This window comes from Mobula birostris, chromosome 14 (assembly GCF_030028105.1).
Source record: "Mobula birostris isolate sMobBir1 chromosome 14, sMobBir1.hap1, whole genome shotgun sequence".
Lineage (NCBI taxonomy): Eukaryota > Metazoa > Chordata > Chondrichthyes > Myliobatiformes > Myliobatidae > Mobula > Mobula birostris.
The window spans coordinates 55,860,918-55,882,786 of NC_092383.1; the positions used below are offsets into that span (position 1 = coordinate 55,860,918).

Below are 21,869 nucleotides of genomic sequence, written 5' to 3' on the forward strand. Positions count from 1 at the left end.
GTCAAGTCTGGAACGACAAAATGAACACCTAAGTGTTTCAGTGGTGGATGAGCTCAGGCAGGGGTAGAGTCAGGAGAAAGTTCTTAATTAGTTCCAAGCCTGTTGCAACATGGTTTGCATATAAACACTCCTGAGTATATTGGCCACGTGTCCATATATGATAGGATAGTTCTAGTCTACAAAGATTTAGTCCTGTGCTGAAAGAGCTGAACTCAGATTCAGAGTTTTCTATTATGTTAAAATAAGTAAAAAAAATGTAATAAATTTAAATTGACTCAGAAGTTTAAGTTCACGTCACTTTCAGCAAAATGATTACAACTTGCAAGCCATGCCTTAGAGATTTCTAACTTTTGTACATCCTTGTGAATGGAATTATAAAAATGACTGTCGTTATAAGAAAATTCCCTCTGAAATTCATTTGAAAAGTAATTATAGTTTAGCTTGTGCAGGATCCCCACCAGCCAGTAGAATTAGTGAAATCCTACTGGTGACGTTGTATCTAGAGCAGGCGTTATATTCAAGCAAATTTGTGACAGACAGAAGGGGAAAAGGTTGATGGAACCCATTCACACCAGGTGTGCAATGTGAATCTCTGCTCTCACACACTATTTCTAAATGTTTTGTGTAGAATTTGAGGACAAATCTTTATTTTGTAGCAACAAACACTTGACTGACTTGCACGGTTCGATTTCTATTAGTAATTTTGGAGCTCCTGCATCTTTTAGATAGATTATTTCTTTCTGTCTTTTAGTTTTTGTGCTTTTTAGTGCTCTAACCAATTTTTACATGAGATACAAGCTTGAAGATATTGCCAAGTAATATCAGCTAATAATCCAAAATGAATATGCCATTACCTTCAATAAAATGGCAAGGACAATTTGTTCTTTCCGTCATCTACCCAAATTGATTTGAATTTTGCTTCATCTAAGGTAATTCTGATGATGGAAAGAAGAATAAAGGATTTCTTTCAACAGTTAATTGAGTGCTAGTGAAATGGATGCATTGAAGTGGTGGGGTATTATATTATAGACAGTTTTTCTAATATCCTGTGTCACCATCAGAGATTGCAGAACAGGCATTTGTACACATGCTAGCTTTGATATATGTTAGCTTCATCCTCATTTACTTGCCTTTCTTTGAAAATTTCAAGTGATGTTACATAAAACTTGGTTCATTCCTGAGCTCCCATTCTGGAACTTTAAAAAATAGCACAGTAGCATAGCACAGACCACAGGAAAGGTCCTTTAACCCACAGTGTTGTGCCAAACTAGTTAAATTAATGTTCAAACTAAACTAATCCCTTCTGCCTTCAAAATGTCCATATTCTTCCATTTATTGGTCTATCTGAGAGCCTCTTAAATGTCTCAATCATATCTGTCTCCACCACCACCCCTGCTCGTGCATTCCAGTCATCCATTCTGTGTCTAAAAAAACATGTCCTGCACATCTCCTTTGAACTTAACCTCTCTCTGCTTAAATACATACCCTTTGCTATTACACATTTCAACCCTGCGAGATGATACTGGCTGTCTACTTTGAGTCTCTTATAATTTTATAAACCTCTATCAGATCTCCCCTCAGCCTTTGCCACTCCAGAGGAATCAAGTTTGTCCAACTTTTTCTTGTAGCACAAACTCTCTAATCCAGGCAATGTCACTGTAAACCCCTTCTGCACCATCTCCACAGCATCCATATTCTTCCCATCTTGGAGCGACCAGGGCTCCAGATGCGGCCTAACTAGAGTTTTATATACAAACCCCATTTCCAGAAAAGTTGGGATATTTTCCAAAATGCAATAAAAACAAAAATCTGTGATATGTTAATTCACGTGAACCTTTATTTAACTGAGAAAAGTATAAAGAAAAGATTTTCAATAGTTTTACTGACCAACTTAATTGTAATTTGTAAACATACACAAATTTAGAATTTGATGGCTGCAACACACTCAACAAAAGTTGGGACAGAGGCATGTTTACCATTGTGTTACATCACCTTTCCTTTTAATAACATTTTTTAATCGTTTTGGAACTGAGGATACTAATTGTAGTAGATTTGCAATTGGAAATTTTGTCCATTCTTGCTTGATATAAGACTTCAGCTGCTCAACAGTCCGTGGTCTCCGTTGTCTGATTCTCCTCTTCATGATGCGCCATACATTTTCAATAGGAGATAGATCTGGACTGGCAGCAGGCCAGTCAAGCACACGCACTCTGTGTCTACAAAGCCACACTGTTGTAGCCCGTGCAGAATGTAGTCTGGCATTGTCCTACTGAAATAAGCATGGACGTCCCGGGAAGAGATGTCGCCTTGATGGCAACATATGTCTCTCTAGAATCCTAATATATGCCTCAGAGTCAATGGTACCTTCACATACATGCAACTCACCCATGCCGTGGGCACTGATGCACCCCCATACCATCACCGATGCTGGCTTTTGCACCTTTCGCTGATAACAATCTGGATGGTCATTTTCATCTTTGGCACGGAGAACTCGACGCCTGTTTTTTCTGAAAACTAGTTGAAATGTGGACTCATCTGACCACAGCACATGGTTCCACAGTCTTTCGGTCCATCTGAGATGAGCTCGGGCCCAGAGAACTCGCCGGCGTTTCTGCATAGAGTTGATATATGACTTCCTCCTTGTGTAATACAGTTTCAAGTTGCATTTCTGGATGCAGCGACGGACTGTGTTAAGTGACAATGGTTTTCTGAAGTACTCCCGAGCCCAGGTGGCTGTAATTGTCACAGTAACATGACAGTTTCTTGGGCAGTGCCGCCTGAGGGCTCGAAGATCACGCGCATTCAACGGTGGTTTCCAACCTTGCCTTTTACGCACTGAGATGTCTCTGAATTCTCTGAATCTTTTCACAATATTATGTACTGTAGATGTTGAAAGACCTAAATTCTCTGCAATCTTGCGTTGAGAAATATTCCTTTTCAACTGACTAACAATTCTCTCATGAATTTTGGCACAAAGGGGTGAGCCACGACCCATCCCTTGCTTGCAAAGACTGAGCCTTTGATGGACGCTACTTTTATACCCAGTCCTGATACCTCACCTGCTACCAATTAGCCTGCTTAATGTGGAGTCTTCCAAACCGGTGTTACTTGAATATTCTGTGCACTTTTCAATCTTATTTTAACTCTGTCCCAACTTTTGTTGAGTGTGTTGCAGCCATCAAATTCTAAATTTGTGTATATTTACAAAATACAATTAAGTTGGTCAGTAAATCTATTGAAAATCTTTTCTTTGTACTTTTGTCAGTTAAATAAAGGTTCACGTGAATTAACATATCACAGATTTTTGTTTTTATTGCATTTTGGAAAATATCCCAACTTTTCTGGAAATGGGGTTTGTAGATGAAGTCTAGATACTGACTGTTCAGCTCAGTTCCTTTATTAATGAGGGCAAGTATGTTGTCTGCCTGCTTTACCATCTTATCAACCTGTGTGTAGCCATTTTCAGGGAGCTATAGGCCTACACTAATATCCCTCTGCACATTAACAATGTTAAGGGGCACATCATTAATAATGTGCTGTCTATTTACATTTAATCTTCCAAAATGCAACGCTTCACATTTGGTTGGGTTAAACTCCATCTGTTATTTCATTACCCATATTTGCAACTGTATCCTTTGCCAGTTGACCACAATACCAGCAACCTTTCTACCATCTGCAGACTTACTAACCCACCCACCTATGTTTTCATTTCATCACGAACACCAGAGGTCCCACTTTCGATCTCTGCAGAACACCCTAGTCACAGAACTCCAGTCAGAATAGGTCCCATCAACCACTACCATCTGTCTTCTGAATCCTAACAGCCAATTCACCTTGGATCCTATTCATCTTAATCTTCTGAATGAGCCTCCCGTGAGGAACCTTGTCAAGCTCCTTACTAAAATTATTGCAGACAACATCCACAGTTCTACCTCCACACAGATCTCCCTATTCTCCATGTACTTCTACTTGGTAAATGCTAATGTAAAGTACTCATTTAGGACCTCACCCACATTCTCTTCCTCCAAGCACATGTTCAATCATTTATTCTTGAGTGGTCCTACCAGTTTTCCCTTTGCTCTTGATGTATGCATAGAATGCCTTGTGATTCTCTCTAATCCGACTTGGCAAGGACTTTTCTTGGTCCTTCCTAGCCCTCCTAATTTCCTTCTTGAATTCTTTTCTGGCTACTTTATAATTCTCAACTGCTCCATATGATTTTAGCTTCCTAAACCTCACATGCACATCTTGTTTTATCTTTTTTTTTACTCAACAGAGCCTTTACTTTGTGAAATATACCATTTTCTATTTTATTCCTTTTGGATATATGTTCCATTTCTTTTGAGGGTTGGGAGAACTAATGTTTTATAATTGGGCCATTCAAAATTTTAAGTTCCTTTTCTTCTCTCCTCAGTTGCTTCTGGCCAAATTCCCAGTGAAAGGGGAAAGCCTGCTGCCATCTGTCATGCCTTAGTCCTTATTATTTCTGACTCTAGTGCTGGATGGTTTAGACTGATAGTGAATCAAACTGCATTATTTTTCATTCTTCACTTCCTCCTCTTCTCACTGACTTTGGTAACAGTATTTTAATAATGTGAGAGCTAGTACATAAGGAAGTAGCCATAGACACAGATTTCTATTCTGCTATTCTATGAGGCAATGTATTAAGACATTAGTGTACTGTGAAAAGATACTAGTCAAGTGCTCCAGTTCTCAGTTTCCAGCCATTTCACCCTCTACACTCAAACTGTTTATGTCAGTTCTTTCATTTTCTTTCCTTGTAGATATTCCATTAAAAACAAACATTCCTGATCTTTTTCTGTACCTTAGGCTTGTTTTCCAAAAACTAATTCCTTTCTGCAAGTAAGGACTTCCTTCTTCTTTTTAGTCTACCACCCCTATTGGGACACAGCTTCCAACAGCAGCTCACCAGAGTCCTCTGTCCTAGGCTAAACGTTGATCAGCCCTGTGGCTTCTGCTTTCACCACATGACTTCATACATCTTCAAGGCAAAGATCCTTCCTCTCCAGGGATAAGGTCTTTGCAGTTCTGCTGATACCTTTGCAGCTCAGGGTTTTTACAGAATGGGTTTGCTCGCCCCAAGCCCAACCCCTCTCCTTTGACAGCTGGGCTTGGGACTGTCCATGTTGGAGTGAAATAAGGACTTTGCTTGACATTTAGTTCACCACATTCTTCCATTTAGCTTCCTGATATTAATTCTGTTCTGGACATTTTCCAGTATAGGGTCTTGAGTAGGTGCATTTGCTGTCTTTCACTGCCTACCCTTTGCAGTGTTTCATCCTTTTTTATTTATTCATTTGTGGGATATGGGCGTTGCCAGCTGAACCAGCATTTATTGCCCATCCCTAGTTGCCCTTGAGAAGGTGGAGATGAGCTGCCTTCTTGAACCGCTGCAGTCCCTGAGGTGTAGGTCCACCCACAGTGCTGTTAGGGAGGGAGTTTCATGATTTTGACCCAGCGACAATGAAGAAATGGTGATATGTTTCCAAGTAAGGATGGTGGGTGATTTGGAGGGAGATTTCCAAGTGTTGGTGTTCCCAGGTATTTGCTGTTCTCGTCCTTCTAGGTGGTAGTGGTCATGGGTCTGAAGGTGCTGCCTTAGGAACTTTGATTCATTGTTGCAGTGCATCTTGTAGATAGTACACACTGCTGCAACTGTTGGTCAATGCTAGAGGGATTGGATGCTTGTGGAAGGGGTACCAATCAGTAGGCTGCCTTGTACAGGATAGTGTCAAGATTCTTGAATGTTGATGGAACTGCACCTGTCCAGGTGAGTGGCAAGTATTCCATTCCACTTCTGACCTGAGGCATGTAGATGGTGGTGGATAGGCCTTGGAGAGTCAGGAGATGAGTTACACGCTGCAGGAGTCCTAGCCTTTGACCTGCTGTGGTAGCCACGGTGTTTATGTGGCTAGATCAGTTCAGTTTCCTGTCAATGGTAACCCCCAGGATGTTGATAGTAGGGGATACAATAATGGTGATGCCACTGAATATCAAGGACAATGGTTAGAGCCTCTCTTGTTGGAGATGGTCATTGCCTGGCACTTGCATGGCTCAAATGTTACTTGCCACTTGCCAGCCCAAGCCTGGATATTGTCCAGGTCCTCCTGTATTTGGGTATGAACTGCTTCACTGTCTGAGGAGTCACGAATGGTGTAGAACATTGTGCAGTCATCTGCGAATATCCTCACTTCCGACCTTATGATGGAAGGAAGGTCATTGGTGAAGTGGCTGAAGATGGTCAGTCCTAGGACTGATCCCTAAAGCATTTCTAACAAACACAGAAATGAAGGAAGAACTCAGCCAATTAAGCATTATCTGTGGAAGCAGAATTTTTGTGACTCCAAAACATAGAAAACTAATTGAAAATAAAACAAAGGAGCCGGGAATGCGAGGCTAACTTTGTTCTTATGTTAAGCGAGGCATGTATGTATGACGTGTGCCATTCATGTCTTTTTACATATAGCCCATAATGAATTATTTAAACATAGAATATTTAATCAAACAATATATTTACAATATTACTGAAATATGAAATACACAACACTCCTCCCTGCTTAGTTATAAACTCCAACTCAATATATAATACAACTCAATTTATATATATCTGTATATACAGTATACTGTATAATACAACTAACATATAGACAGAGTAAATTTTAGATTGTCCCATCCAGGCCTAAAAATTTAATCGCTATGGAGGATTTATTACTCTTGTGGGATGACGTCTTTCCTGACAAGAAGGTTCACTCTGTTTGGCAAGTGAGACTTGTGACTGTGAAACAATCTCATTTTCTGGGGCCGGTGAAATAATCTCAGGTTCCGGGGCCTAATTCGTGCTGGTTGTAGGAAAGAATCCTGGGACTGCTGGAAGTGGTTCTGATGTCTCTGGACACATTTCTTGTGGACGTGTTGGCATCCCAAATAGTGCATGGCAGGCTTCACTGGATGGTGTGGATGATAATGCGTGAGTACAGTTTCCTTGTAAGTACGTCACAATTTCCTGAATCTTTTGGAAAGCTACACCTCACATTACATTGTCCATTGCCATTTCCTCCTGATCTGTGATAGTGAGTTCAACAGGTGGAGCACAGTAGCCAGGTGTGGCAGGAACCAGTTATAGTAATTGACAAATCATAAAAAGCACCCCTAGAAACCACTGATTTAACTCTAGCCTAATTACAGGATAATTTGCAATAGCCAATTAGCCTACTAACCAGTATGCCTTTGGACTATGGGAGGAAATCCATGCATTCCACAGGGAGAATGTACAAATTTCTTACAGAGGACATGGGAATTGATATCTAACTCTGACCCTTGACCTATAATAGTGTCATGCTTACCACTATGCTATCATAGTTATTTTCATGGTACTTAATCATTTTTGGTGTTCTAATAATCTTTACTTTTTAATAGCTTCTAGATACTTTAACCTTTACTTTTATTTGTATAATTCTTTATTAGTTATACTTGTTGCATATTGTTGTTTCTGTTGCACGTTGTGCCAACACACCATAGCAAATTCCTGGTATGTGTATATGTACTGTATATGGCAAATAAAGTTGATCCCTGTTAGACACCCCTAGGTATTAATGTCTGAGCAATTTAGTGAGTAGGCTTTTAACTTACAATTTGAAATAAGCCTCATTTGAAGCTGTCTTATCCTTGTAAGCTTGTGGCAGCAGACGTGCTTCCAGGTAAGAATAGGCTTAATGGGAAGATGGCCAATGAGTATCTCTGATATCTTGTTTAACACATAACAGTGTTTTAAACCTTGGTGTTATGAAAAAGGTGTCCAACATATTGAATGGAGTTGAATTATTAATTGTACTTGTAGAATCATTTGGTTAAGTCTGTTAAAAATTATTAATCAAGCTGAAGCCCTTCTAACTTATGATTATTTGACAGCTCTTACTTGAACATCTGGAGTGCCTTGTGTCGAGACATGAGCGGTCACTGCGAATGACAGTGGTCAAGCGACAATCACAGTCTCCATCAGGTGTCTCCAGTGAAGTTGAAGTTTTGAAGGCATTGAAATCATTATTTGAACATCATAAGGCTTTGGATGAAAAGGTGAGAAGTTACTGGTGGGCTGGGAGAAAAAGAATCATGTCTGAAGGTGGTTTGTCTCCTTTGTCAGTCCTTGTAAGATATTTGATAGGTATCAGATGAGTCTCCAATTCTTTCAAATCAAAATTAGAGATCTGCTAAGGACTGTCTCCAAATTCAGAATTGCATTTTGGTTCTGGTAATAGAAACACAGAAAACCCACAGCATAATACAGGCCTTTCGGCCCACAAAACTGTGCCGAACATGTCCTTACCTTAGTACTACCTAGGTCTACCCATAGCCCTCTATTTTTCTAAGCTCCATGTACCTATCCCGGAGTCTCTTAAAAGACTCTATCATTTCCGCTTCCACCACCGCTGTCGGCAGCCCATTCCACGCACTCACCACTCTCTGTGTAAAAAAAACTTACCCCTGACATCTCCTCTGTACCTAATTCCAACCACCTTAAAACTATGCCTTCTCATGCTAGCCATTTCAGCCCTGGGAAAAAGCCTCTGATCAATGCCTCTCATTACCTTGTACGCCTCTATCCTCTGTCACTCCAAGGAGAAAAGGCCGAGTTCACTCAACCTATACTCTTAAGGCATGCTCTCCAATCCAGGCAACATCCTTGTAAATCTTCTCTGCAAACTTCCTATGGTTTCCACGTCCTTCCTTCTCGGCTCTTAAACTCAATCCCACTGTTGTTGAAGGCCAATGCACCATCTGCCTTCTTTCCACAGAGTCAACCTGCGTAGCAGCTTTGAGTTTCCCATGGACCCCGACCCCAAGATCCCTCTGATCCTCCACACTGCCAAGAGTCTTACCATTAATGCTATATTCTGCATCATATTTGACCTACCAAAATGAACCACCTCACACTTATCTGGGTTGAACTCCATCTGCCACTTCACAGCCCAGTTCAGTTTTGCATCCTATCAATGTCCCGCAGTAACCTCTGACAGCCCTCCACACTACCCGCAACACCCCCCAACCTTTGTGTCATCAGCAAATTTACTAACCCATCACTCCACTTCCTCATCCAGGTCATTTATAAAAATCACAAAGAGTAGGGGTCCCAGAATAGACCCCTGAGGCACACCACTGGTCACTGACCTCCATGCAGAATATGACCCATATACAACCAGTCTTTGCCTTCTGTGGGTAAGCCAGTTCTGCATCCACAAAGCAATGTCCTGTTTGATCCCATGCCTCCTTACTTTCTCATAAGCTTTGCATGGGATACCTTATCAAATCTTGCTGAAATCCATATACACTATGTCTACTGCTCTACCTTCATCAATGTGTTTAATCACATCCTCAAAAAATTTAATCAGGCTCGTAAGGCACGACCTGTCTTTGACAAAGCCATGCTGACTGTTCCTAATCATATTATACCTCTCCAAATGCTATAAATCCTGCCTCTCAGGATCTTCACCATCAACTTACCAACCACTGAGGGAAGACTCACTGGTCTATAATTTCCTGGGCTATCCCTACTCCCTTTCTTGAATAAGGGAACCATATCCGCAATGCTCCAAACCTCCGGAACCTCTCCTGTACTCATTGATGATGCAAAGATCATCGCCAGAGGCTCAGCAATCTCCTCCCTCGCTTCCCACAGTAGCCTGGGGTACATCTGTCCGGTCCAGGGGACTTATCCAACTTGATGCTTTCCAAAAGCTCCAGCACATCCTCTTCCTTAATATCTGCATGCTCAAGCTCTTCAATTCACTGCAATTCATCCGTACAATTGCCAAGATCCTTTTCCATAGCGAATACTGAAGCAAAGTGTTCATTAAGTAGTTTTCCTAGTTTTTTGAACCTTTTGTACCCTCTTCTTTTCTTATTGACTAGATTTACAACAGCTTTTGCACACTACAGTTCCTGTACCCTACCATCCGTTCCCTGTCTCATTGGAATGTACCTATGCAGAACCGCATGCAAATATCCCCTGAACATTTGCCTTATTTCTTCCGTACGTTTCCCTGAGAACATCTGTTTCCAATTTATGCTTTCAAGTTGCTGCCTGATAGCCTCATATTTCCCCTTATTCCAATTAAACGTTTCCCTAACTTGTCTGCTCCCATCCCTCTCCAATGCTATGGTAAAGGAGATAGAATTGTGATTACTATCTCCAAAATGCTCTCTTACTGAGAGACCTAACACCTGACCAGGTTCATTTCCCAATACCAGATCAAGTACAGCCTCTCTTCCTGTAGGCTTATCTATATATTGTGTCAAGAAAACTTCTTGAACACACTTAACAAACTCCACCCCATCTAAACCCCTCACTCTTGGGAGATGCCAATCAATATTTGGGAAATTAAAATCTCCTACCACAACAACCGTGTTGTTCTTACACTTTTGCAGAATCTGTCCCCCTATCTGCTCCTTGATGTCCCTGTTATGATTGGGTGGTCTATAAAAAACACCCAGTAAAGTTATTAACCCCTTCCTATTCCTAACTTCCACCCAGAGAGACTCCGTAGACAATGCCTCCATGTCTTCCTCCTATTCTGCAGCCGTGACACTATCCCTGATCAACAGTGCCATGCCCCCTCCTCTTTTGCCTCCCTCTGTCCTTTCTGAAACATCTAAAGCCTGGCACTTGAAGTAGCCATTCCTGCCCTTGCACCATCCAAGTCTTTGTTATGGTCACAACGTCATAGCTCCAAGCGCTGATCCACACTCTAAGCCCATCCGCTTTGTTCATAATACTCCTCACATTAAAATAGACACATCTCAAACCAACGGTCTGAGCGCATTCCTTCTCTATCACCTGCCCATCCTCCCTTTCACACTGTCTCCAAGCTTTCTCTATTTGTGAACCAACCTCCCTTTCCTCTGTCACTTCAGTTTGGTTACCCCCCCCCCCCCCCAGCAATTCTAGTTTAAACTCTCCACAATAGCCTTAGCAAACCTCCCTCCCAGGATATTGGTCCCCCTGGGATTTAAATGCAACCTGTCCTTTTTGTACAAGTCATACCTGCCTCAAAAGAGGTCCCAGTGATCCAGAATTCTGAATCTCTAACCCCCGCTCCAATCCTTCAGCCACGCATTTATTCCGCACCTCATTCTCTTCCTATACTCACTGTCACATGGCACAGGCAGTAATCCCGAGATTACTACCTTTGAGGTCCTGCTTCTCAACTTCCTTCCTAACTCCATGTGGTCTGTTTTCAGGACCTCCTCCCTTTTCCTTCCTATGTCGTTGGTACCAATAGGTACCACGACCTCTGCCTGTTCTCCTTCCCATTTGAAGATATCGTGGACGCGATCAGAAACATCCTGGACCCTGACACCTGGGAGGCAAACTACCATCCGCATTTCTTTCCTGCGTCCACAGAATCGCCTGTCTGACCCCCTAACTATAGAGTCCCCTATCACTGCTGCCATCCTCTTCCTTTCCCTACCCTTCTGAGCCACAGGGCCAAACTCCGTGCCAGAGGCACAACCACTGTTGCTTCCCCCAGGTAGGCTGTCCCTCCCAGCAGTACTTAAACAGGAGTACTTATTGTTAAGGGGGACAGCCACTGGGGTACTCTCTAGCATCTGCCTCTTGCCCCTCCCTCTCCTGACTGTTACCGGCTTATCTGTCTCCCCGCTTATAGTTCCTCTCTATCATCTCCTCACTCTCCCTGACCAGACGAAGGTCATCGAGCTGCATCTCCAATTCCTTAATGCAGTCCCTCAGGAGCTGCAGCTTGACTCACCTGGTGCAGATGTGACCATCTGGGAGGCTGGGAGTCTCCAGGACTTCCCACATCTGACACCAAGCACAGAACACCGGCCTCACACACATACTTCCTGTCTGTATTCTACACATGCAACCTACCTCGCCTCGACCCACTATCGCCGAAGCCCCGTTGAGCCAAAGCCTTCCTACTCTGTCTCCCCCTACTCTGACGCCCGCTGTATAAATCTGTCTTCTTTTTAAACTCTTCTTGCTGTTCTCACTGGCTGACCTCCATGCACTTGCGCAGTCCTGCCCTGTTCAAACTGCTGAAGAAATGAAGAACTGTGTTCAAAATACCTTGGTTGATGGTTCTTTGAATATACAGCATTGATTAAAGTTGATTATTTACGATGGTCTTGCACCAAAAAAATGTTACCAGCCTACAGAGACATAAAATATTTGAAATTTGCTGCATGTGCATTTGTGTTTTTAGTAAATCTGTCCAAATGTTCAGAAGAAAACCCTTGATGTTATACTTGCAGTTCTTAAAGTGCCATTGCAATCATGAAGATTGGGAAATTGATTATTTGCTATTTGTCAGATGCCAAATTGTGTTTATTTCTTTAGTACTGTTTTCATTTAATATGATCCATTTTAATACATTTGCCTTTGACATACTGTGGCTCAGCAAATGCTTTTCTATATAACAAGAATAAATTGCGTTTCATTAATTAAAATGGTCGCACTAATCATTTGGCCTAAGGTAAGCGATTTTTATAATTAGTTCTTCCGATAGCCACATTGTACATATAGTTGGGGACATTTCTTTATAAAATAACTTAGTTATAGCATTGTAAGCTGTAATAGAAATTCTTCAGCTGATGCTTCCTAAAAACTCTTCACCCATTTATAGTGACCATGAATTTGTGTCTGTCAAAATCTCTGTAGTCAACAACTGTGACACTTCGGTTTTCCTTCCCATCTGCCCTGTAGCTAATTCCTGTTAAAGATGAATTCTAAGTCATAATGATAAGTTTTACAAGGAATGTAGCCAATCTATTAGGAATTTATGTCAATCCTCGATTATCTAATCTCTTAAGTGATATGATTTGTCTGCTTCCACTGGTATGACGATTAGTTTTCATATTTTTTTGTAAGTGGAGCTTTTATTATTCCCCCTTTAAATTAGGTTGAAGGTATTTTGAACTTGAGCAAACAAAATTGGAAAACTAAGGGAAACCCCAAAGTGGCATTTTCCCTCCATAGTTTGAAAGAACGTCCTGTTGGAAAATCTTTAATGTAGATCAAAATAAATATACTGTTAAATCACTGAAGTAACTATATTAACTTCTATTACAATTCACGGCCACATAAAGTTTTGGTTTATTATGTCTGGTTAGGCCTTTGCTAACTAAATTAATCCAAGACTAAACCTGCTGTCAGATTTTCATCATACCCCATCCTTTTGGCTTTATTCAATTTAACCTGTTTTATCAGATTTGGCAGCACACATAAAATGCTGGGGGATCTCAGTAGGCCAGGCAGCATCTCTGAAAAAAAGTATAGTCGACGTTTCTGGGCCAAGACGCTTCAGCAGGTACTTTTTTCCATAGATGCTGCGTAGCCTGCTGAGCTCCTCCAGTACTTTGTGTGTCTTGCTTGGATTTCCAGCATCAGCAGATTTCCTGTTGTTTGTTATCATAGTTGGCATGGTTTATTCATCTGTAATTTATTCTTGCAAAGATATGCCTCCTAATCTTTTTAAATTGATAATCCTATATTACCTGATTTTCCATTCAGAAGAAAAAGCTTTTCTGTCTTCACTTTATTAAAATCCTTCTATAACTGAATAAGAAGTCTGTATGAAATTTTCGTCTGTCCTTCTCTGCTTCAGTGAAAATTATCCTGCTATGTTTAATCTCAGCTTAGAACTCTGAGGTTGCATTCTCAGCATGTTATTCGTGAATTTCACTGTGGAAACTCAATGGGTTTTATTGATTTGACTGAAGTGGAATATTGCATGCATACACTGCAGTATTGTCCATTTAGATTATGGGACCAAAGCCAAATATGAGAATCTGCACAGTATGCTCCAGTGTTTGGTGGTGATTTATCATTGCCTGTTTACATTTGTATTCTTATTTCAAAGACACAAATGTTATAGGGTCGCATTAATGGTTTTATCAACCTACACACAATTCCCTGTTAAGTATTTCTCTGCGAACTTCTGATTTGACATTTTCCAAACCTTTTGATGTCCAGCTATTTCTAGTAGACTCATTTCCCCAAGTCAACGTTTCCATTCAGATTGGCTTAGCACTAAATTGTGTATTTGTTTTAGTGAATATTGCTAATATCTTTTCACCTACTAGATTAAAAAAAATGGTTGACTCTTGTGTAGGCCATACTACCAGTTCTGACAATTGGATTGCATGTGTGAGAGGTAATATTTGATATAATTAGAACACGCATTAAAATTATATTTTTATGGAACAGAGGAACAGTGGATTTGGAAGGACATTGATGATGAATGTGACAGCATAAATTTAGGTATAAGACTGTATGGATGCATGCTGAATTCTCAATTTTGCCTTTAGAATCAGAGACTAGGAAATCACAAAGGCTGCAGATGGAACATTGCCTACAGTTTTGCATCTAACTTACATGAGATATACAGAATAAAAGCAACATAGATATGGATTCACTGTGGTTTTATCAGATATAAGTGATTTACAGTTTTGCAAAGATTTGATATCAGAATTTTTAGTCAGGAACTGCAGAACTTTAGGAAGAATCTTTGGGAGATCTTCATGATTTAAAGTGTTATGATTGAGTAAATATTGTTTCAATTGTTAAGCCAAATGCCATCAGTTTAACACAGCCACAACAATAATTGAATAGAAGATTCTTCATTCACATACTAGGACACAGACTATTGAATGGCCTTTTCTCCGCAGTGCAATGTTCTGTAATTGTTTGGAATGGACTGAATAACTTCATTTAGTTAAACCTCTATTTCTGCCAGTTTTTAAAATGAGTTCCCAAATTCAAAGATTTAAGAATGCATCATAATTCTGTCTAACTTAGTGCATTTTATAGGGCTAAAGAAAGTTCATAAATATGAACATAAAATTTAATTGAAACTGAATCTCTTTTAAGCTTTTGAACAATTTTCTCATTAACTTAACAGAATAGGAGCAGTAAATTGTGATATTGTGAGCTGATACAGTGATGCATTTTATGTTGAATACTGAAATGGCAGATTTCTGTCTATAGTTCCCTGAAAGATGAATTTTCAATTTGAGTATTTTTGGAGTAACTCCCATGGTAGCATGACTCATACAAAGGACATTAGCATTCTGTTTAAATTAATGCTTCTTTGTCCACCCACGTAAAGATAATCCAGAGAAAGTTCCTAGTCAATGAGCATTCAGCCATTCTGAATATCGAAAACCTAAAAGGTGGTCTTACAAAAAAATTGAAAAGCGCCACAGAAGAGGTAATATAAAGTGTGACTGATAGCCATGTATCGAGACTGCGCTCAGCCATTTGCAGCAGGCTATGTTCTTAACACGAGCTGTTAACTCCAACTGTTAACATCACGTGGAGCATCCTGAAGCATTGCCACAGAGCATGAGAGCACAGCATGAATCGAGAACAAGCCAGTCACAGTATTTTGTTTTAAAGCAATTGGTTATATTATTATCCATTTTATTTAACAGCAATAATCAGATTATTGATAAAAAGAACAAACAACGCTTTGCAAAATGCATCTTGCTTTGTTTTGAGTTTATAATTGGAACTAACGTTTTCCTTCTGCATTGATGCTGTTACTTTAGATTCTTCATTTGCTCCTTAGTCCTTGTATCTCCTGCGAAATAGAGTTTGTATCCTTATCGATATTTATAAATTTCACTGACTTTATTGACAGCTTTTTTTGAAGTGTGCTGAGCTATCACATGGACTTTTTAAAAAGCAGACCATTCATATTAATGTTTAGCACAGTTTGTTTTCTACATTCCTTTTCTCTGATCTTCCAGTACGATGGCTGCTATTTCCTCCGTCATCTCTATAATGAGAAAAGCAACTTCTTTCCAATGTATGACCTGAACTATCAGCTGAATTCAATCCTTCCAATGTTGTCTGGAGCATGTGGGAAATCCGGAACACTCTTAAGTGTGTCTTTTGGCAGCTTTTGAACGGAGTCACTTCATTGATGCATTATCTTCAGATTTCCTTAGTAGTTAGTTCGAGTGTGTGTGATGAAGACTTGTATATATCCATTGCAACTCCACTGTATAATAGGACTTTATCTACATGGTAGTTGATAGAATTCTGATGCATACATTGACCCGAGACTATTATTTTGCCTTATAAAGTCCACTCCAGTACGTCATTTCTTACACCAACTCAACTTCCGCTCATCCCTGCCTAACAGCACTTGCACATCTCTCCAGCTCCACTGATAATTGGCCTCATCTTGATTATTAATTATGTCTCTCCTTCATTGTATCATCAGTGAAAATATGCACCCTCTTACATATTACTTTAGTTTTTCTCCTGAATTGTGGAAGAGAGCTTTTGGGAGACAAAAAGAGACAGAAGTGATGACTTTCCTGTCATCTTAACTCAGACTGGCAGAGGAGGAAGCACTGGAATTAAGAGTGAAAATGGAGGGAATAACTGTAGAAGGGGTCCCCCTGGCAATCTGGTGACAGAATTCAAAATCATCTACCCATTGCATTTAACATTCACTCACACAGATTTGATCAGCATCTAGTAAAATACAATGCAAGAGCAATATTGCAATATTTTAAATTTTACAAATATATATCTTGTTCTTAATCTCCCACAGGTGCTTTGTGCATTTTACTGGACGTAACAAGAGAATCCTCACTGTCTGAGGATACACTGTCACAAAGTGTGCATTAGCCTGGATAGCCCAGACTTTGATGGAGAAAGTGCTCATGTATCACAAGAAGGAATAGACAGTGGATACAGTGGTGTCAAAGCCAAATTTTCATCAAAGGGTGTCGAATGCACTGCTCAGCTTGGCACAGGTGTGACATCTTGGACTGCTGACAAACAGGATACTTCCTCAGTGGTGCAGTAATGGATTGGCAGGCATCCTCAGCTGCTCTATGCATAGCTTAGCAAGATTGGAAGAACTTTCTTCCAGCATGTAGTGTATTATGCTGCGGGCATTTGTAATCATGTATGACTTCATCTCTGAAAAATGGCTACCTGTACAGACTAAGTGCAGGAATTAAGTGAGCTGCCTTTATTGTCCTTACCACAACATCCTGCAGCATAGTCATTGGTAACTCCTACTCGGAAGAGACGGGTGGTAGGGCCATGTGATGCTCTCACTGAAGGACACCTACATACTACTGATCCATTATGTCCCTTACTATTCAGTTATTACCCCCTATTTTCCTGGATGAGTTTGCCCTACGCTGGTATAGATGGAGTCTTTGGTGGAGTCCTCACATTTTCCTGCATGGAGGATCTTTGTCTTTATCACAGAGACAAGAACAGCCAACCTTCTGTTACGAAAGCTTTGGGACTGACTTCCATTGGAGTCTGAGGAAAGCAAGAATAATGAACGTGAATATTTTCAATGATTTTTAAGTTTCAGTTACGGTTTTAACTCAGAAGTGTTATTTATTATGTTTTTCTCCACTTTCTGCCATGTTTGATTGATGTCCAGTTTTTTAATCCCACTTGAGATTAAATGCTGATGTACTGATGCCGAGGAGTTTTTTTTTTAGAGGGGCAGATTACTGAGGGAAGAGGTGGGTGGTGTCTATGATAGGAATGCCCAGTGAATCTCCACATACTGCAGGGATCCCAACCAGCACCATGTACTGCATTTAGTGGATCAGATAACTGAATCTCCTTCTCCTATTCCTATTTTTCTGATTATATCAAATGCATGCTACAGCTCCAGTTCTCATCAGTGAAATAAAGCCAGCTTCCACCATTCTGAGTACCCTAACTCGTGTACTTTGGACCGTGTCTCTAGTCTCTTATCAGTCTGCTGATGCTTGCTCAGAGACATACAGTTGAAGTCTGAAGTTTACATCCACCTGAGCCAAATACATTTAAACTCAGTTTTTCACAATTCCTGACATTTAATCCTAGAAAACATTCCCTGTCTTAGGTCAGTTAGGATCACTACTTTATTATAAGAATGTGAAATGTCAGAATAATAGTAGAGAGAATGATTTATTTCAGTTTTTATTTCTTTCATCACTTTCCGAGTGGGTCAGAAGTTTACATACACTTTGTTAGTATTTGGTAGCATTGCCTTTAAATTGTTTAACTTGGGTCAAACGTTTTGGATTGCCTTCCACAAGCTTCTCACAATAAGTTGCTGGAATTTTGTTCCATTCCTCCAGACAGAACTAGTGTAACTGAGTCAGGTTTGTAAGCCTCCTTGCTCGCACACTCTTTCAGTTCTGCCCACAAATTTCCTATTGGATTGAGGTCAGGGCTTTGTGATGGGCACTTCAATACTTTGACTTTGTTGTCCTTAAGCAATTTTGCCACAGCTTTGGAGGTATGCCTGGGGTCATTGTCCATTTGGAAGACCCATTTGCGACCGAGCTTTAACTTCCTGGCTGATGTCTTGAGATGTTGCTTCAATATATCCACATACTTTTCCTTCCTCATGATGCCATCTATTTTGTGAAGTGCACCAGTCCCTCCTGCAGCAAAGCACCCCTACAACATGATGCTGCCACCCCCATGCTTCACGGTTGGGATGGTGTTCTTCAGCTTGCAAGCCTCACCCTTTTTCCTCCAAACATAATGATGGTCATTATGGCCAAACAGTTCAATTTTTGTTTCATCAGATCAGAGTACATTTCTCGAAAAAGTAAGATCTTTGTCCCCATGTGCACTTGCATACTGTAGTCTGGCTTTTTTATGGCGGTTTTGGAGCAGTGGCTTCTTCCTTGCTGAGCAGCCTTTCAGGTTATGTCGATATAGGACTCGTTTTACTGTGGATATAGATACTTGTCTACCTGTTTCCTCCAGCATCTTCACAAAGTCCTTTGCTGTTCTGGGATTGATTTGCACTTTTCACACCAAAGTACGTTCATCTCTAGGTGTCAGAATGCATCCCCTTCCTGAGCGGTATGACGGCTGCGTGGTCCCATGGTGTTTATACTTGCGTACTATTGTTTTTACAGATGAACGTGGTACCTTTAGGTGTTTGGAAATTTCTCCCAAGGATGAACCAGACTCGTGGAGGTCCACAGTTTCTTTTTCTGAGGTCTTGACTGATTTCTTTTGATTTTGTTTGTAAACTTCTAACCCACTGAAATTGTGATATAGTTAATTAAAAGTGAAATAATCTGTCTGTAAACAATTGTAGGAAAAATTACTCGGGTCATGCACAAAGTAGATGTCCTCAACGTCTTGCCAAAACTATAGTTTGCTAATATGAAATCTGTGAAGTGGTTAAACAATGAGTTTTAATGACTTCAACCTAAGTATATGTAAACTTCCAACTTCAGCTGTATATTTAGAATTCATAGGAATGTATTCTTAACTTTCTCCCCAAGGACAATGCGACAAATGATAATGGATTTTATTGCAGTACAAATAGCTCACATTCCAATATCAGATGAGCTTTGATTGTGGGATAATGTAAATTCAACTCAGAACTTTTCTTCTGGAAACACACATTCTTCTGAAGGTACAACATCATTGCATCATTCTCACAATGTGCAACTGTTAAAAAAATAGTGGTATAACTTCTTATTGATACACAATGTTAAGAGATCCCTCAACATTCTTGGGTTAAATATAAAATGCTTTCATTCTCTTAGTACTTTCTCCTTTTATTCAAAACTAGATCTGAAATGAAACAGCTTAATTCCAATTATGGGCTTCATTCTGAAACAAAGTTAATACAGAATTCTTGAAGAGGTCTTTTAGATTAACATTAAATAATCAGCCTATTGTTGGACATAGGCAATTGGCACTTACTGGAAAAAAATGACTAAATTATGAAAGTGTATTGTTTGGGATCAACTTCATTGGATAGTTTGTCATTTTCTTCAAATCACAAGAAAACAGGGACTGGATGCTTATGCACAAAATTGAAAGCTGTTAGTCTAAGATGCCTGTTTGTTTCGCTGCCGCCGCTACTGTGTGATCCGAAATCTCCAGAGGGGAAGTTCCTGAATCCTCAGCTTTGCTTGTTGCTTGGCGGCCGGGAACGGGGTCAAAGCGCTCGGCAGAGATGGTGCTCGGTGCTTGGTGTCGGAGGCTCGAAGTTTTCGGACAGAATCAGAGTCGGACTGTGGTCGGGTGTTTCCAGGATGCTGCATTGGCAAGTTTGCGGTGCTGGGAGCTCATGGCAGGGAGAGTTTCTCCCTTCTACCTTCTACTGAAATGTTGGGCTATTGGGACTTGGAGACTTTTTTTTTTACCATGCCCATGGTCTGTCCTTATCAAATTATGGTATTGCTTTGCACTGTTGTAACTATATGTTATAATTATGTGGTTTTTGTCAGTTTTAATCTTGGTCTGTCTTATGTTTCTGTGATATCATTCTGGAGGAACATTGTATCATTTTTAATGCATGCATTACTAAATGACAATAAACAAGGACTGAGTGTCCCCATAATCTAAAATCTAAGATTTCATCATCTGTTTTACATTATTTTTTTCAAGAACTACTTTTTGGAATAGGAAGATTATTAACTGCAATATTTTCTCTAGAAAGAACTGGTGTAACTGAGTCAGGTTTGTAGGCCTCCTTGCTCACACATGCTTTTTCAGTTATGCCCGCAAATTTTCTATCGGGTTGAGGTCAGAAAATGATGTCAAGTCTGGTTCATCCTTGGGAGCAATTTCCAAACACCTGAAGGTACCACGTTCATCTGTACAAACAATAATACGCAAGTATGAACACCATGGGACCACGCAGCCATCATACTGTTCAGGAAGGAGACGCATTCTGTCTCCTAGAGATGAATGTACTTTGGCGCAAAAAATGCAAAACAATCCCAGAACAATAGCAAAGGACCTTGTGAAGATGCTGGAGGAAACAGGTAGACAAGTATCTATATCTACAGTAAAACGAGTCCTATATCGACATAACCTGAAAGGCTGCTCAGCAAGGAAGAAGCCACTGCTCCAAAACCGCCATAAAAAAGCCAGACTACAGTATGCAAGTGCACATAGGGACAAAGATCTCACTTTCTGGAGAAATGTCCTGTGGTCTGATGAAACAAAAATTGAACTGTTTGGCCATAATAACCATCGTTATGTTTGGAGGGGGAAAAGGGTGAGGCTTGCCAGCCAAAGAACACCATCCCAACCGTGAAGCATGGGGGTGGCAGCATTATGTTATGGGGGTGCTTTGCTGCAGGAGGGACTGGTGCACTTCACAAAATAGATGGCATCATGAGGAAGGAAAATTATGTGGATATATTGAAGCAAAATCTCAAGACATCAGCCAGCAAGTTAAAGCTCGGTCGCATGAGTCTTCCAAATGGGCAATGACCTCAAGCATACCTCCAAATTTGTGGCAAAGTTGCTTAAGGACAACAAAGTCAAGGTATTGGAGTGGCCATCACAAAGCCCTGACCTCAATCCGATGGAAAATTTGTGGAAAGAACTGAAAAAGTGTGTGCGAGCAAGGAGGCCTATAAACCTGACTCAGTTACACCAGTTCAGTCTGGAGGAATGGAACAAAATTCCAGCAACTTATTGTGAGAAGCTTGTGGAAGGCAATCCAAAACGTTAAAACAATTTAAAGGCAATGCTACCAAATGCTAACAAAGTTTATGTAAACTTCTAACTCACAGAGAAAGTGATGAAAGAAATAAAAGCTGAAATAAATCATTCTCTCTACTATTATTCTGACATTTCACATTCTTAAAATAAAGTAGTGATCCTAACTGATCTAAGACAGGGAGTGTTTTCTAGGATTAAATGTCAGGAATTGTGAAAAACTGAGTTGAAATGTATTTAGCTAAGGTGTATGTAAACTTCAGACTTCAACTGTATATAACTTTCTGATGGACTTTGCTGATCTATTTGGGTGGGGATCTTCATTCACAATTTGAAGAAGTGACCCTTAACTCCTGGTGATTGGTTG

General features: G+C 40.3%; 1 protein-coding gene across 1 annotated transcript in view; it reads left to right on the forward strand.

Moving 5' to 3' along the window:
• ppfia4 (PTPRF interacting protein alpha 4) overlaps positions 1-21,869 on the forward strand; it is a 747,438-nt gene that overhangs the window by 551,682 nt on the left and 173,887 nt on the right. Inside the window, exon 3 of the mRNA XM_072277740.1 lies at positions 7,930-8,094. Coding sequence (XP_072133841.1) covers positions 7,930-8,094 — 165 coding nt within the window. The remainder of the gene's footprint in view (positions 1-7,929; positions 8,095-21,869) is intronic.